Source organism: Vigna radiata, unplaced genomic scaffold, assembly GCF_000741045.1.
Source record: "Vigna radiata var. radiata cultivar VC1973A unplaced genomic scaffold, Vradiata_ver6 scaffold_161, whole genome shotgun sequence".
Classification (NCBI taxonomy): Eukaryota; Viridiplantae; Streptophyta; class Magnoliopsida; order Fabales; family Fabaceae; genus Vigna; species Vigna radiata.
The window spans coordinates 656,699-673,386 of NW_014542362.1; the positions used below are offsets into that span (position 1 = coordinate 656,699).

Sequence of the window (16,688 nt, forward strand, 5' to 3'; positions counted from 1 at the left end):
AATTTTTCAAGTTGAGCCAGATAAAAATTCGAAAACAAAATTGAACATGTTCGGATTCATGTCCAGCGTTAGGGTCACTGTGCGTTTTACCATTTTGACCAACCATGGAAAAGAATGTGGTACCCACGTCGAAGGTTCGGAGCCACAGAAAGGCACAGTTTTGTGACAGTTCGCAGACCCAAACCGGTCATTTCAACACACAACACTTTCCGGACACGTAAGGCATTTACAGAAAGACAGAGGGTGTTTTGGTAGTTTTGTTGTTTCCATATGTTTTCTCAGACAATGATTTCCGTTCAAGAATGGCTTGCAGAGTTGGCAATGTCCTTCTTCTCCCTTACCTCACCGATCCGTACACTTAACCTGATTTCTCACTCTTTGTCTCTTCCCTTTGGCAGTTAAGCTGCTCCAATCCACACACCCACCTAATTTCTTTCTCTAAATTCTAATACCTCTCAAAAAGTAAACAAATACTACTCTAACAATCTCTATTATTTTCTGTTACTGGTTTCTCTCATAATTCGTTCATTTAATGCTTCCCGGCCCACGCGCACATTCATTGCTTTCGGCAGGAGAGTTATCAAGCAGAAGGGGGTAAATAAAAGAGGAACAAAAGTAACTTGTTTTGGGTTTTCACTGTTTCAGTGTGAGGAAGATGCCTCTGGTGAGGTTGCAGGTGAGGAATGAGTTTAGTTTGGGGCAGCCTGAGTTGTACAGAGAGGCCAGCAGAGAGGACCCTAAAGCTGTTTTGGATGGTGTGGCTGTCGCTGGTCTTGTTGGGATCTTGAGGCAACTCGGTGATCTTGCTGAGTATGTTTTCTTTCAATATAATTTTTTTTTCTATCTGGGTATGTTTATATAGGTGAAATTTGCCACTTTTATGCTTATGCGAGTTGTTTGCGAAATGGGGTTGCTTAATTTCTGTAGTACCGAGTCTATAATGGGGTACGGGTTGGAGGTTGCTGAGAATGTTGGTTTTAGATGTGACAGAATAAGGTTGGATTTCATTTAGGGTGAGAGGTAATTAGCCGTTGGAACTGAGGTCGGGCTTTTTCGGTATTTGGGCCAAATTTCAATTGGTAAGTAGACAAAATACTCTTTGACTTTTGTTTTCGGTTAAGCTTTGTGTAGAATCTTATAGGTTGTGTAGTGTGTACAGCTCGACCTTGGTTGCTCTCTGGATAATCCCTCAAACTCATTTCGCCTTTTAGAGTTTGGTGGTTCACGAGTTGCAATGATTTCGTGGAATGAATTTGTCAAAAAATGCTTTCTTATTCCTTCTTGTGAACTAACTCTTGATTCTTTCTTCCATTTCTTCTTGAGGTTTTCTATGTTAACTAAGCTTATGATGTCATCCTTAAGCTAAACAGCTGTAGGTATAGTCCACAATGGAATTCAAATGGCATTGTGAAAATTTTAGTTTTTTGGACCCTCATAACTTATTTTGATCCGAGTTACAATCCAAAAAACTTATATTTTGATTTAGATTTCAGTGAAATTGGACTATGGTTGGTTCTAGGAGAGTTAGATTTTAAGTTGCCATGTTTGCCTTAAGCTTGATGACAAAGCTGGACAATGGAGCAATTTGATTGTATTTTTATTTTATTTAAAGAGCGGAACGAATGTGGGATCTTGTGTGTTATTTCTCAAATATTATCCTTGCTGATAACTGAGACATTTACTCTATACTTGTTGAAACCTTGTTCAATACCTGTGTGATTTTGATCGAAGTAATTCTAGTTTTCCTTTTTTATTTATTTCTGTGATGTTCATAAGTCATTTTTTTTTTAAATGTAGTTTTGCGGCAGAGGTTTTTCATGGTCTGCAGGAGCAAGTATTGACAACAGCTTCCAGGAGTCATAGATTGATGGTTCGTGTTCAAAACATTGAAGCTTCTCTACCTGCCTTGGAGAAGGCTGTTTTGGCACAAACAAGTCATATACATTTAGCTTACACTGCTGGTATGGTTATTTTAGGCAATAATATCAAACTATGTGCTTACTGGAGAGTCTATTTTCTTTATTCTGAATATGTTAATTTGAATTCTGAATGTTATTCCTTTGGAAAATAGAGTTTTGGTATTTTTCCTAATGAGGTTTACAAACCAAATTTATTTGAAAGAACCATGGAAACCTCAAAATACATTTTTTTCCCCAAAATTTTATAAAGGGCAGCCTAATGGGAGTCAGGAGGCTATTCCAAGATTTTAACCAATGCCCCTCTAGAACATATATTAAAACAAGTTTGGACAAAGAAAACGTGTTATTTTTTAAATTAATACAACCTAAATAATTTTGTAGAATGCAAATTACTACTGGTTTTACAAGTTCTGATATAAGCATATCGATGTCCTGAGTTAATAAACAAGAGTAGCATTTGAGATGGTTATTCCCATCTTATATATTGTAGCATATAACAAGGTTTCTAGATTTGTTTCCTTGAATAGAATCTTTTGATATGTCAATCATCACTAAAGACTGACAGTTTGACATACTATAATTTGTACCAATGAAGTAATGTGAAGGGCTTTCATGGGTTTGTCTAGTATTGTACTGATCAGGCAGCTGAATCATATTGAAGTTATGTTGTTTGATATGCATTTTCTTTCAATTTCTTTACATGGTTCGTGATATCCACTTTAGTTGGGGTTTGCTCTTTCTTTTGCATTTGTCAGAGGGAAATTTCTTTGAGAAATTTCGTTTGTCTTTGTATTTGCCTCTTTGTTAGTATGCAAGCCCTTAAGTTGTTAAAAAATCAAAACTTTAAGAAAGAGGAAAATGCCATGGTTTGTTTAGTATTCATGCCTTCAATATGTTCAACGACTCATTTTATTGTTATTGATGGGAGGCTGGTGATTGTTGAAATGGTCATGATTTACTGTACGTATAATGTTGATTATGTTTAGTATATAACAATTTTGTGTGTGAATTGTGATTTGTTTGGCATGCCAGCTGATCTGCGAAAGCTGCTAAACCTTAAACTTGTAATGAATATAATTTTGAAAGTAATATTTATTTTAGATTATTTTTAACCTGATTACAGTCAAGTGGCACTAAGCTAGATTTATGAACTTTGTAGATAGCATATATCCATATATTTTTATTTTAAATTGTGGAATACTACATGATCTATGACCATGGTTTCAATGTTCGAAGGTTATGGTAGTCCTTAATACTGAAGTTTCCTTTCAGGTTGTGAATGGCATCAACGCATAAAACCTGCCCAAAATCATTTCATATACAATGACTTGCCTCATTTTATTATGGATTCATATGAAGAATGTCGTGAACCTCCACGTGTACACTTGCTTGATAAGTAAGTTAAATTCCCTTCCCCCATTGTCTTTTTGTTTGAGAATATAAATATTAGTTAGGTACTGAAATAAAAATTTACAGTCTTGTTCAAATTCTAGATAGTGGTGCATAGCAGCCAGCCCTGAAATTGCTATAGTGGAATAACAGCTATTTTTAATTTTTTATATTGTTTATATATAAATTCTGAAAAAAGATAAAAATTACTCAAAATTAATGACATTCATACTTAACAATAAAACATCATATCATAGGTTTCTTAAACAAAACATACGAGTAAATACCAACTACAGTCGAATAGAAATTTCTTAAATAAGAATCATGATCAACATCTTCTAAATCCATGTCTTCATTACAATTTTCACTACTATAACAGTTATAGATTTCACTTTTGGAATTACAATTCCAAAATTAGTCCCCCTGAAAAGTCTTTAATGCCTCTGTTTTTGGCTGCGTGAAGATGTACCTCCCCTATAGTGCCAGCTATTTAGTCTGCTACAACTACTCACTAAATTGCTCCACTATGGCAATTCCTGTAGCAGGCAAGGACACCACTATCCGTTATATAACACCATTAAAAACTGTGAGCAAGATTAGTTGATACTTTATCTTAGTCCCATGCAAATTTGGACCGGTACCATGCCTGTCCCATTTGCCATCTCTGTTCAGTTTTGAAAGAGTTGAGTTATGTCAACTAATCATACTTAAATCTAGTGTGCTGAACTTGCTAATGAAACATTCCATGTGTCAATCAGATTCGATACTGGTGGCCCAGGATCTTGTTTCAGGAGATACTCAGATCCAACCTTTTTTAAAAGAATATCTGCTGATTCAGATGAATCTTACATTGAGAAGACTGAGAAAGCAAGGAAATCTCATAAAAGCAAGGTACTATAATGATCCTAGCCTTTCAGTGAGAAGATTATCATTAACCCAGTTTCTTTCCGATCATATGCATTCATTGATTTCTTTGCAAACAATTCCTTGGTGCTTAACAAAAAATGTTGGACAGAAGAAAAGGTCAGGAAGGAATGGAGAAATTTTAAGGGGTGAACAGAGACATAGCACTAGTGGCAGGTATTCTATATCTACATCTATAAATGTCTATTCCATAGTTAACGTCAGCATACTAGTTATTCATTCAAAATTAACACTTACATATTGTATGACTACCCAGAATGCAATCTGTTTCTTCTGCTATCAATGGCCGGACTTCTTCCTCACAAACAGCCTCCACTATAGATATGAGAACGAAGTCAGATCTAGAACATTATTCAAATTCTTTTGATTCAAAGTCTGGTGCTGGCTACATTGAATGTGTTTTCCATCCAAGTGATTCTGTGCGTTCTGATGTGCCAGATTATAAAGAACCATCCTCTAGTAGGTTGACACAGAAAACTGATACTCTTCCATCAGTATCTTCTCATATAGAGGATAGGATTTCACATGATTTATTGGAAAAACGAGTTGCCTCTACTACATCTGGTGTTACTTGGGATGAAAAGGAAGAGATAGTAGAATCTAAAAGTCAAGCCAGTGATATAGATAAAACTCCAGAAGAGAGGCATGTGGAAAAACATGACTCAGATATGATTGTGAACGAGGATGTTACCATGACAAATATTGACCACAATCATATCCTATTTAATGAAGAAAGCAACCCGAAACTAGTCTCCAACAGGGTTCAAACTGGTGATATTGACAGTGAACCTGATAATTACGAGGATGCTCTCAACACTATTGAATCAGAATCTGAAAATGATATTGATTATATAACAAAACGAGAGGTTCAACAATTCACTTCAAATGGCACTCATGGAAACACTGAATCTCCTCCTAATTTACTGCACAATAATGTTTCTGATGTCATTTCCCAGACTGAATATACTGTTCCCACAAATGATGAAACAGTCAAGGATTTTGCAGAATCACTGAAAGAGAATCATGTTCTTGATCTTGTATCAAAGCCAAATGCATCTAATCTGGTATCTGTAAGCCCATCAGATTTCCTTGATAGTGAAAACTTAACAAGAGACGCTGCATCTGTCAACAAAGAAGCTTTCAGGGATTTGCCCGAGTCACTGCAAGATACTCTTCTTACATCAGAGCCACATGCATCTAATTCAGCACCTGTTAGTCCATCAGATGTTTCCTATGGTGAAGAAATGACCAGAGATCCAGTTTCCTTCAACATAGAAATGTTTGGGAACTTGTCTGATTCATTGCAAGAAATCCTTCCTCTCACATCAGAATCAAACGCATCTGATTTGGGACTGGAGAGTCCATCAGATGTCCTTTATAGTGAAGAAATTACTGGAGACATTGTTTGCTTCAACAAAGAAACGTTCAGGAATTCCCCTGAATTGCAAGAAATTACCCCTCTCACGTCTGAGCCACATTCATCTAATTTGGGATCTGGGAATCCATCAGATTTTACTTGCAATGAAGAAACGACCAGAGACACAGTTTCTGTAAACAAAGAAATGTTCAGTAATTTACCTGATTCCGTGGAAGAAGTTCCTCTTTGCACATCAGGCCCACATGCACCTAATTTGTCATCTGTTACTCCATCAGACGTTTCTGTTAGCAAAGAAATAGCCAATACTATAACTGAATCACATCCTTCTAAGACTCCTACCCGTGAACAGGTTCCTCACACAGATGGAAATTCTGTTTTAGATCACTCAGTATGCACCGATAACTATATTGGTCCGACTTCTGTTAATGATGCTGTGTCAGCTCCAATTGAAACCAATGTATCATTTTTTGGTTCTAATAGCACTACTTTGCCAGATGAGGAAGCAGGTAAGATCAACTCCAATAAATATGAAGAGACACGTAAAGAGTCTTTGGCTGATCACTCAGTTAGATTCTGGACCAATGGTGGATTATTAGGACTTGAGCCATCAAAACCTCCTGATTTTAACAAGTCAAATTCTATTAGTCAAGGGCCTTTGAGCACAAAAGATGAACCAGACGGTGCTTCAGGTCACAATACAATGCAAAAGAGCAATGTTTATAAAGAGGAACAGGAATCAACGTCAGAAGAGGTTGCAGAAAAGGGGCGAACTTCTAGATTCGTAACATGCCATGATGATGACCAAGCTTGTACCTCTGAAAAAACAAATGGCAATTCTCTGCAGAGCAATGGGTTTGGTCAGACCGAAAGGAACGGATCAGGGGAAATCAGAGTAATTGCTCCTGGAAGTGGTCTTCCAGTGGTCCCTGATACAAAGGATAGCACTGAATCCGACCAAGGAAATGGTGAAAACTCATCACGAGTGTTTGGACTCAGTCGTAGATTGCTAATAAATAGTTTTCAACGGAAAGTTTCATTTGATGAAAAATCTGAACATTATAATTCTCTGAAACAAGTTCTATTGGAACAAAGTGGAGAAAATGGTATTGTGGGACAGTCATTTCCTGAGACAACCACTTTCAAAGAGAAAGATGGTTCTGTATATCCTATAAAGTCACTTCCCCCTTCACCTCCACTTGAACATATGAAAATATCTTTCCATCCCATCATTGGACTAGAGACCTCCAAACTAAAACTTAAATTTCCTGATGGCAATAATCGTCGTGAAAGCGTAAACGATATATTTCCTTCTTTCCAGTTGGTCCCTGAATCTTCTTCCATTCCTCTGGATGGCTCAGTTTCTCACTCTGACGATGATGACACTTTCTGTAGATCATCTCCGTATATATCCGATGATTGTCGAAGCCCTCGATCTGACTATAACTCTGATCAATGGGAATCTGATGAAACTCCTGGAAGCAGTGACCATGGGGTACATGATTCTCCTTGCAGAAAGTCATCAATTGAGTCTGTGTCCAATGATGATACCAATGTTAAAAGTGGAAACGGTACTTGTACGGCTAATGGCATGGAGCATTCTTTATCCAGGCCTTTACTTGATTTTCCAAGTTATGATAATGTTAATCCTGCACTTGAGAAAGAAAGTAAAAAGCTTTCCAAATTCAACAATGCTGTTACGCCACATGGGCATGCAGAGCCTACGGCACCTCCACCGCCACCTCCACTTCCTCCAACGCAATGGTGGGTCTCAAAACCACAGTTGGATATGACGAATGAGACATTGCATTGTATATATGAAGATGTTGAACTTGTTAATGATCACAGTCTTCCAGATTCTACTGTCTTCCAGCAACCTAGGTTCACCAAGGTTGAGCAAATACAAATTAATGACGATGGTCATGAGTCTTATGAGAACATTATATATAACTTGAAGAACAAGGTAACATTTATTATTAACTTTTTCTTAAACATTTTATTTATGCAACAATGATGAACATTGGAATCTAACAGCACATTCATCAAATTCAGCATTTCCTGCAGCCGGATCAGCAGAAGTTGAAGGGTCAGAAAGAAACAAACCAGTTGAGGATGGGAAAGGAGACTGATGAACGAGAAGATTTCCTATATCAAATCAGGACAAAAGTATGTAATCTCATCCATTTAATGATAAAAATAAACATTTTGGTCATCCACACAGATATAAGTGTCATCAAGTTTGTCTTTCTCTATAAATACATCAAAATGGTCATTAAATACTTAATTTTTCACATCAAATTAGTCCTCAAAATGACAAAAGTTGACTCTGGAGTCTACATGATATCAATCCAGAACATGATCTTGCAAATTTATCTGTAAAAGTATCAATGTTTATTGTTGTTAACCTTTGCATTGTTGGTTCAGGCCTTCAACCTGAGGCCCACAGTAACAGGAAAGTCAAATGATGCAACTGGTCCCACTNCCAACGTCAAAGTTACAGCAATTTTAGAGAAGGCAAATGCAATTCATCAGGTATTTGTCAATACACCCTTGTTATCTATTATGTAATTGTTTCTGCACTTTGCATCTGATCAGTATCCACTTCAGGTTGTTGCAAGTGATGATGGTGAAGATGATGATAACTGGAGTGATACATGACATTTTTTTTTTTTGTTTCATACATGAGCTGCCCCTTATGTTTTTTAGCCTCCTGAAGTGTAGTTGCATGAGGCTTTGTTGTATGTACGCATGTGTGAATAAATCTTGTTTATTTGTTATTAATTTTAGTGCAGTTTCTTTTATTATCGTATGATGAATGTGTCTTCGTTAGTTTTTGCTTTGAATCTTTGGGTTGTTCATACAGAGCTTTATTTCAACGGAAAACGTCTAGGTAGCTCTAGTGATTACATTTTTCTATCATGAAGGTGCATAAGACGAGTATGCTATTTCTAATGTACTTTCAAGATACGTCTTCTGAGAAACTAATTTACCTTTTTTTTATGCTGTTAGCCTATAGGGTAGAATTTATAGATGAAATTATTAAGAGAATTAGATGTTCATAATTTATTTAGTTTGAGAAAAGTTGTAGAAGAAACCGTTAAATAGGCATGGCTTAACATAATAAATTATCTTAAATTTTGTTAACATATGGGTTGTGCTATGCAGTCATTATTAATAAAATTATTCTAAGAGAGTTAAGAATAAATTAGATAAGATAAATTAAAGTTTTGCTTACATCTTCGTTTACATTACAAAGTGTCATTATTTAATGAACAGCTATATTAATATAACTTTCACTAAATGTTATACTTTTTAATATTTTTTTAATGAGTTCTATTAAACAGTGTTCTAATAAGGACACTATTTAAGGTGTAACTAATGACAATTAATTTCACTTACGTTGATTATATGACCTTTATGATAAATTTTGGAATAATTAATTTTACTAATTAAAATAGTATAAATTCATATAACAGATCTTCTAAAAATAAAAATATCTTCTTTTTTTCTTTTATGCTTACAATTATTCTCTAAACACAAAACAACAATGATCTTCTAAATGTTATTTATATGATAAAAATGTTCATTTGTAATTGATAATTTATTTGATGCACAAGTAAAAATTAAAAATAGTTAAATAAAGAAAAATTTTTAACCTGTATTATTTCTCTTTTTTTTTAATAATTTGTCTTTCGGTTACTAAAAGTTAAAATATAATTAAATGTCAAAAAAATCTTAAATTAGAAAAGACAGAAAGGGTATTTTAGAAAATCAGTGTTTTGAGTTTAGAAAACGGTTGTAAACATAAAAAACAAAAAAAATGTATTTTTGTTTATAGAAAATCTGTTATATAGATTTATATTATTTTAATTAGTAAAGTTAACAATATCATATTTCAACATAAATATAATGAAAAAATCAATTTTAATTAGTAAAATTAGTTAGTTCAGGTTTCAACATAAATATAGTGAAATTAACTATCATTAGTTATACTTTAAACAATATTCTTAGGACATTGTTAGCATTCTCCTTTTTCTATTGAAAATGTTTTCTCAAAACTTATTATTAGACTTAAATTGTATTTGCATAAGATTAGGTCAATAAAAATTATTTATACCTCGTTTATATTTATTAAAATAGACATAATAAGCAGTTTTAAAATGTATATATATATATTATAATATTATCCATAGCATGCATTCCTGATAATAAAGTGATTTGGGTAAGATATGTATCGGAGAAGGGACAAGAACATAGATATTGCGAACATATTTTGTTTATAGAGCTACTCTCATTTTACAGCTAATATTTTGTATGTCACTTCAGATTCTTAAGATATTTCAAGATGACTAAAAAAAATAGAAAACTTCCTGTGTTTAGTTCACAATACAATCAATTTAAAAAATAGGTAAAAAACAAAAAGAAAAAAATTGGTTAAAGAATCAATTTACAAGGTTATTTCGATTTCTTTCTTAAAAAAAATAATCTGAAATATCTGTCGTTTTTATTTTTATTTTAAATTAAATTTGATTATAATTATCAACGAATATTATCGTGTATAATTGAAAGTTAGACTAAGTATTCTCATATATTTGATTTTTTATGTTTGTTGAATGTCAAAACTGAAAATAAGTGTTATTTTAATTTTGTATTTATATAGTTATTCTTATTATTACATTAATATCAATTCAATAACAATTAAGCTGCATTTAACTTGTTAAATTTTAAACTAATGTATACCAACATGTATTTACTCTCTCATTATTAATGAAATAAGCGTGCTATGCTAAAAAAGTCATTATTATGAATTCAATGAAACCTTAAACGTCAAAGAGTAGCAGCATTGTGTAAAACATTTTTTAGAAATAACTAAACTATATGTAACATCTTAAAAAATCTATTATACATAATAATTCAAAATCATATTCTACTCACTAAGATAACTTAAAACAAATTAAAGTAATTCCTTAATTTAAAATATAATAAATAATAATATAGTTAACAATAAATCAAGATTATTTTCTTATATATTTACTTTAACAAGTAATAACATAAAATCATTTCATCCATTTTTTACCTCTAATATTATCGTCCGTGCAACTTAAATATTAATTAAATTTTAAAATAGTTTTTCTAAAATTACTTAATCAAGTTGTCAATTGTTAAAAGAAAATGTAATTATTATTCACATTAATCCAATTCATTTAAATATAATACATTCATATTTCACATCATAACTATCACTAGGATTATAAGATTTTGGGAAGATAGTTGGACACAATTCATACTGAGTTTTTTTTTTCTCTCTCTCTTCTGGAAAGTGAAGCCCTACCAGCGGCGCAACACTTAGCATGGAAGAAACGGAAGAATGGAAGATGGAATAGATAATGACTTTTCTTTCAAGCTTTTGTAGAAAAAAGAAAGAAGGAAATAAACCATTCTACCATTATGATTATGTACAACAAATAACATGCATATAAATTAAATTACACGTACAATGGATCACACACGAAGAATCTTAATCCTTGCATCCTTAGATTGCATCATAAATTAGTTATTTCGAATACCTAAAAATAATTAGGATTTGATCTTTTCAATATACCTACATGTTATCGAATAGTGAAGCCAAAAAATGTGTACTATACCTAATGATCGAGCGACAAATAAGAGGTTTGTAGCCAAAACAATGATTGGACGGTGAATAAGAGGTTCGTGGTCAAAGCAATCAACCGATCGACTGCTTGACAAACATAAACCAAATAAGGTGGTTAATCATTAATGATCCATTAATACGTTTAATAACCATATCAAAGATAAATATATGATATTAATGGATGATTGGCAGGTTATATAGTCTAAAAATATATTGTGTTAATTGATAGCTAGTGGATGGAATGATTTTAAAAGCCTATAAATACGAGACTAAGATTGAAGATAGACACCTTTTTCTGAATTCATATTAAGACACACTTAAACAATATTTTTTGACTTAAGCATCAGAATATTTTACAGGACAACCACCGGTCGGGATAGGGGACAACTTATACACTAGATAGACGAATTGGCACATGTAAAATCATATCTACAAGCAGAAGAAGCTGGGATAGAGAATGATCAACCTCAAACCCCAGTTCAACCGAAACAATACATGTATTTTTTAGTACTCTTATGGTTTCAATAATTTTATATAATTTACGAGTCGTGTTCAAAACAATTTAAATATATTTTATTTTTTTATGGATTGAGACATTTTAAAACAAAATTGTGAGAAAATTTTACACTTCAAAACAATATTTTTGGTCGATGGTGATTATCAATAACCTTACTTGTTGGGTTTGAAACGAAATGTATCCATGAAAAAGAAATGGTAATTGCCGGATCTTGCACATATAATATTAGCGAATCTAATATTTCATTAATTTAATTTGTATCACTTTTTGTTGCGTAAAGGAAGAAGGAAAGTGGAAAAGAAAAAAAGTAACAGGAATTGTGTGAGCAGATTAGATAAAGAACATGAAACTTTTTTCCCTTATTTTAATGAAAATCTATGACTATGATGTTTTGCTCCGATATAACTTTATACATGTTGATTGACTTTAAAATAATTCCCAGGAAAAAGTGTATACTTTATCGATAAAGAAAGGTAATTGATACTTCCTAATCTTCATTATAAAACAGAGTAATGAGTTGGAAATGGGATCACTTTCCAAATAAATAATACAAAAACCCCTTTAGTTATTAAAAAAAGACATAAAAGTCTCTTAAGACAGAAAACGTTGTTGGCGTACTAAAAGGGACTAAATTTTATTTCAATATTTTTAAATTAATCACACACTTGTATAGAATATTTTGCGATTTTTTCTATTATTCAGGTTGATTCAATTTTTTTTAGGGTTAAATATGTTTTTAGTTCCTATGTAATTTTGGTTTTAGTCCCTCTTTCAAGGTACAATTTAGTCCTTCAATTTTAGAAAACTCTGGTTTTAGTTCTTTTTATCAAATTTTTTTAACTTTATTTGCTGTTTCAAGCAAGTTTCATTGTAGTATTTGGATTGTTTACACTGTTTGATACATTTTTGCTTCAGAGAAACACGTTTAAAACAACAAATAAAGTTAAAAAAAATTGGTAAAAAGAACTAAAACCAGAGTTTTCTAAAGTTGAAGAATTAAATTGTACCTTAGTTTTAAAGAGGGACTAAAACAAAAATCGCCCAAAGTACAGGGACTAAAAACATATTTAACTTTTTTTTTATTGGCAAAGTATTCTTTTTAAATAAAAAATACATTAAAGTTTTGCAAAACTCTATTGGTAGCTGAAAAGTTGGCTTTTTTTGTGAAAAGTTCTACCAAATGTCATTAAAGGATGTGACTTTAACAAACAATATATCTAAATGCAGATAAAAAAATTTTGCACGATGTGTATTAAAATATGATTGGTGAATGAACTACGATATCCTTTTGAAAGACACAAAAAGTGAAGCCTATATCATTCCAACTCACGTGTAGAATATATGTATCCCTTTGCTTTTCTAACACCACTTCAACAAGGAAGTGGATTTCTTAAATTAATTTCCTTCCTTTTATGCAATTTTCTTTTACATTAATTAATTTCCTTCAGACAAATATTTTATATATCTATGCTTAAATTTCAAATGATATATTTTTTTTACTTTATTTACTTCTGCTTATGTTTTAAAGAGACTAATTTGAATTTAAATTTAGTATATTAAATGAACTAATTTCAAAATAAACTTATGTTTCTAACTTTTATATTTTATGATGAAAAATAAAAAAAAAATATTGATATTCTTATATGAAAAGTTTTAATAATTTTTTTTTTTACAAAAAAATTGATATATTTTATGATAACATATAATGTTTGAACAATAAATTTAGAAAAGAATTGAACAAGAATTTTTCAACAAACATTAACTATGAATTATTTTGTCAATGACAGTTGGCAGAATTTTTCCATTTACAACAATAAAAAAGATTGTAAAAGAATCCTTCAACTGAACGTAATAGAAAATAATATTGATTAATGTTAACCTAAATAACTGTAGTTGATATAAACTGAAAATGATTTTGGATAAAATAAATTAAGAAAAAGTTACGTTGACAATTTTTTACTAATATCAAACATAATTTCTTTTAGTTAAGATCAACTATGTTAATTTTTAATTGATATGGGTCGTGGTTATTTTTTGCTGGTAAGCTATATTTTTTTTTATTTGCAATTTTATTAAGTTTTCTTTTCATGTTTGCAAAGTTTTATATTTTATCCATATTTGTAGTGTAATCTTTCTTTCAAAGTTGGTCATAAATTTTTTCTAATGTTGGTTGTGGAAATTTTCCGTCATCATGGTTGAACATTAAGTAAGATTTGCCGATAAAAGAATAATAATAACTAAAATTTGTGGATAAAAGGAAAAATAGTTGAGTAAGATTTTTTTAATAATTATAGCAAGACAAAATTTTCAATGTATATTCATCCTGAAGTTGGAAAAGAACCTACCACAATTGTCAACAAAATAACCTTGACTAAAGTAAGCTAAAATAATGTTGGTCAATAATGAGAAATTTTTAGCTAACATTGGTCAAAAATACTGGAAAGAAATAATCTTGATTAATGTGAACTAAAACAACTGTGATCAATATTAGTAAAAAATAATCTTACATTTATTCAAATGTTTAATTTAAGCTACACTTAATGGTAATTACATTAAAGAAGACTTTATCTTTTTGTGTAAGAATATATATTCTTTGAACAATGGATTATTATTTAGTAATAAAATATTAAAAATGGATAAATTTAATCTTCAAAGGGACTAATTTGGTAACTAATAGAAACAAAAACAAATTAACTTGAGTAATTAAGAAAAAATTTGAATCATTAATATGAAAACACTTGCTAGAGATGCAATAATTTACATTTTGTGCTATGTATATGCCTTACACAACGATCAATAACTTATCTAAACAATTACCGAATCATACTCACAGCATAATCCATTAGTTAATTATTCATTATCCTTATTCTCCAAACTTGAATGCCAAGTTTCAAAGATCAATGAATTTAGACGTCCAAAACAAAAATAATCATATACAATATTCCTTTGCTTCTCCTTCTGAACTTTTTATAAAGAAGCTATAAATAACACAGAATCCAGACCCTCTTTTGGCTAACATAATATTTTCGAGCTGGCTTACATTTGAAAATGGAATATAAGTATATTTATAATAAAAAATGATGACTTTTTTGGTTCTCTTTGTTACGAGTACTTTTCCTCTTTACAAGATTTATAGTATAAAATGAACATCCCTTTTACACATAGCAAGAGATCTACCTGGATTGGGCCAGCAGTGTATGTATACAAATACATTTTAGCAGTGCATGGTCATGACGTAGACTACTGATGTGTACAAAAAGTTCATCCACAGCTTTTCTAGTTTCTACTCTTCCAAACCTTCTTTTTCTCTTTTATTTAGTTTAATTTCGCACTTTAAATTCCACCTACGTTTTGGCGTTTTTCACATGCTTTATCATTCGACTAACTATTCTTTTGCATATATAATAATACCTTCTCAACCTTCTTCACTACGAATAATCCTTTTTTCTCTCTCTTTTTTCTGTGCTCTCCCTGAGAAAATGGCCAAAGTACAAAGTGGCCAAGCGAGTGAAGGGATTAAGCTGTTTGGAACAACGATCACCTTGCATGGTAGAGAAACAAGAGAAGATGATAAAGAGAGTGAAGAGAAGAAACCTGATAGGATCATACCATGTCCAAGATGCAAGAGCATGGAAACCAAGTTTTGCTACTTCAACAACTACAACGTTAACCAGCCAAGGCATTTCTGCAAGGGCTGCCAGAGGTACTGGACGGCCGGCGGAGCCCTTCGCAACGTACCCATAGGGGCAGGTCGCCGGAAGGCCAAACCGCCGTGCCATGACCCTACAGGATTTCTCGACGCGTCCACGGTTCAACAACAATTTGGTTTGGAAGATAAGTTGATCTTGGATCAATGGCATGTTGCCACCATCACTCACGACGATTTCCGGCAGTTTTTTCCGTCTAAAAGGCGGAGGATAAACTCAGGTGGTCAACGTCAACCTTGCTAAACTATCTTTCTTTTTCTTGTTTTAGTTCAACTTTTTTATCACTTTGATTATGTAATACGTTGCTGTTTCTAAATAAAAACACAACGTGTAAAAAAAAGGTGATAATTTGTAGAATATAACGCGCTTGTAATTTGCACATATTGAATTTTTAATTTATTGAAAAACCCCAAAAATTATGCATATATGTTTCTTATATCGTATTCATTTAGCTTATTTTTCTTATATAGAAGCGTTGTTATTGCAGGCGAGCATGAAAGTCAAAAAGAGTTTGTTATGAGGCACGAAATCACAGAAACATAGGAATGAGATAGAAAGGAAGGAGTGAATAACATGTTTGAATGCTGGAAAAAGTACACGGCAAAGGAACAAATGGTGTTGTAATTATTGGGGACGTGAACGGCTGAGATTATTTGTGAGTTAGCAAGATGTTCTAGAATTGGCACAAAATCTATATATATATATATATATATATATATATATATATATATATATATAGAATTAATTGGTTTGGTTTGACGTTGATTGATGTAAACGTGAACGCGGAAGAAACGGTCAATGAGAAAGAAAGAGAGAAGTTTATAAAAGAAAATTCGAAAATCTTAGGCAAATTGCACTTTGATTATTATTTATTTCCTCTCTTGTTTGAAAATTAAGGAATTTATCCGTCATTTGTTCACAACTTGGTTTAGATGCCGGCCGAAACGTTCAATGCACGGTATCTATGTAGTAAAATAATTTTAAGTTAAAATTCTTTTTATTTTATTTTATTATTATTATGACGATAATAATTATATGTAGATAATTGGATAAGATTATTAGAATAATCATATGTAATTAACTGCGGTCAAATTGTTAAAGAGTATTCTCATGAGTGATCTATTTTCCTTCTTTTGTCTCATAAGGATATGATAAACCGTTTGAAACAGAACTCAAAAAAAAAAAAAAATATATATATATATAT

General features: G+C 31.8%; 2 protein-coding genes across 4 annotated transcripts; both read left to right on the forward strand.

The window, feature by feature from the left end:
• Positions 1–276: 276 nt before the first annotated feature.
• On the forward strand, positions 277–8,416 carry LOC106779808 (protein SCAR1). Of its 3 annotated transcripts, none has more exons than XM_022776717.1 (8): positions 277–810; positions 1,798–1,961; positions 3,192–3,315; positions 4,067–4,199; positions 4,324–4,388; positions 4,489–7,570; positions 7,672–7,773; positions 8,032–8,416. In XM_022776717.1, exons 1-8 carry the CDS (start codon positions 656–658, stop codon positions 8,173–8,175), a joined length of 3,969 nt encoding a protein of 1,322 aa, XP_022632438.1. In that variant the 5' UTR covers positions 277–655; the 3' UTR covers positions 8,176–8,416. The 3 variants fall into 3 exon arrangements, with proteins under 3 accessions (XP_022632438.1, XP_014523492.1, XP_014523491.1); XM_014668006.2 differs by having other exon boundaries at positions 4,327–4,388; positions 7,660–7,773; XM_014668005.2 differs by having other exon boundaries at positions 278–810; positions 7,660–7,773.
• Positions 8,417–15,043: 6,627 nt separating this feature from the next.
• Positions 15,044–16,180, forward strand: LOC106779806 (cyclic dof factor 4). Its single transcript, XM_014668003.2, has 2 exons — positions 15,044–15,704; positions 15,972–16,180. The coding sequence occupies exons 1-2, from the start codon at positions 15,143–15,145 to the stop codon at positions 16,025–16,027; spliced, it is 618 nt and encodes a 205-aa protein (XP_014523489.2). The 5' UTR covers positions 15,044–15,142; the 3' UTR covers positions 16,028–16,180.
• Positions 16,181–16,688: the final 508 nt, after the last annotated feature.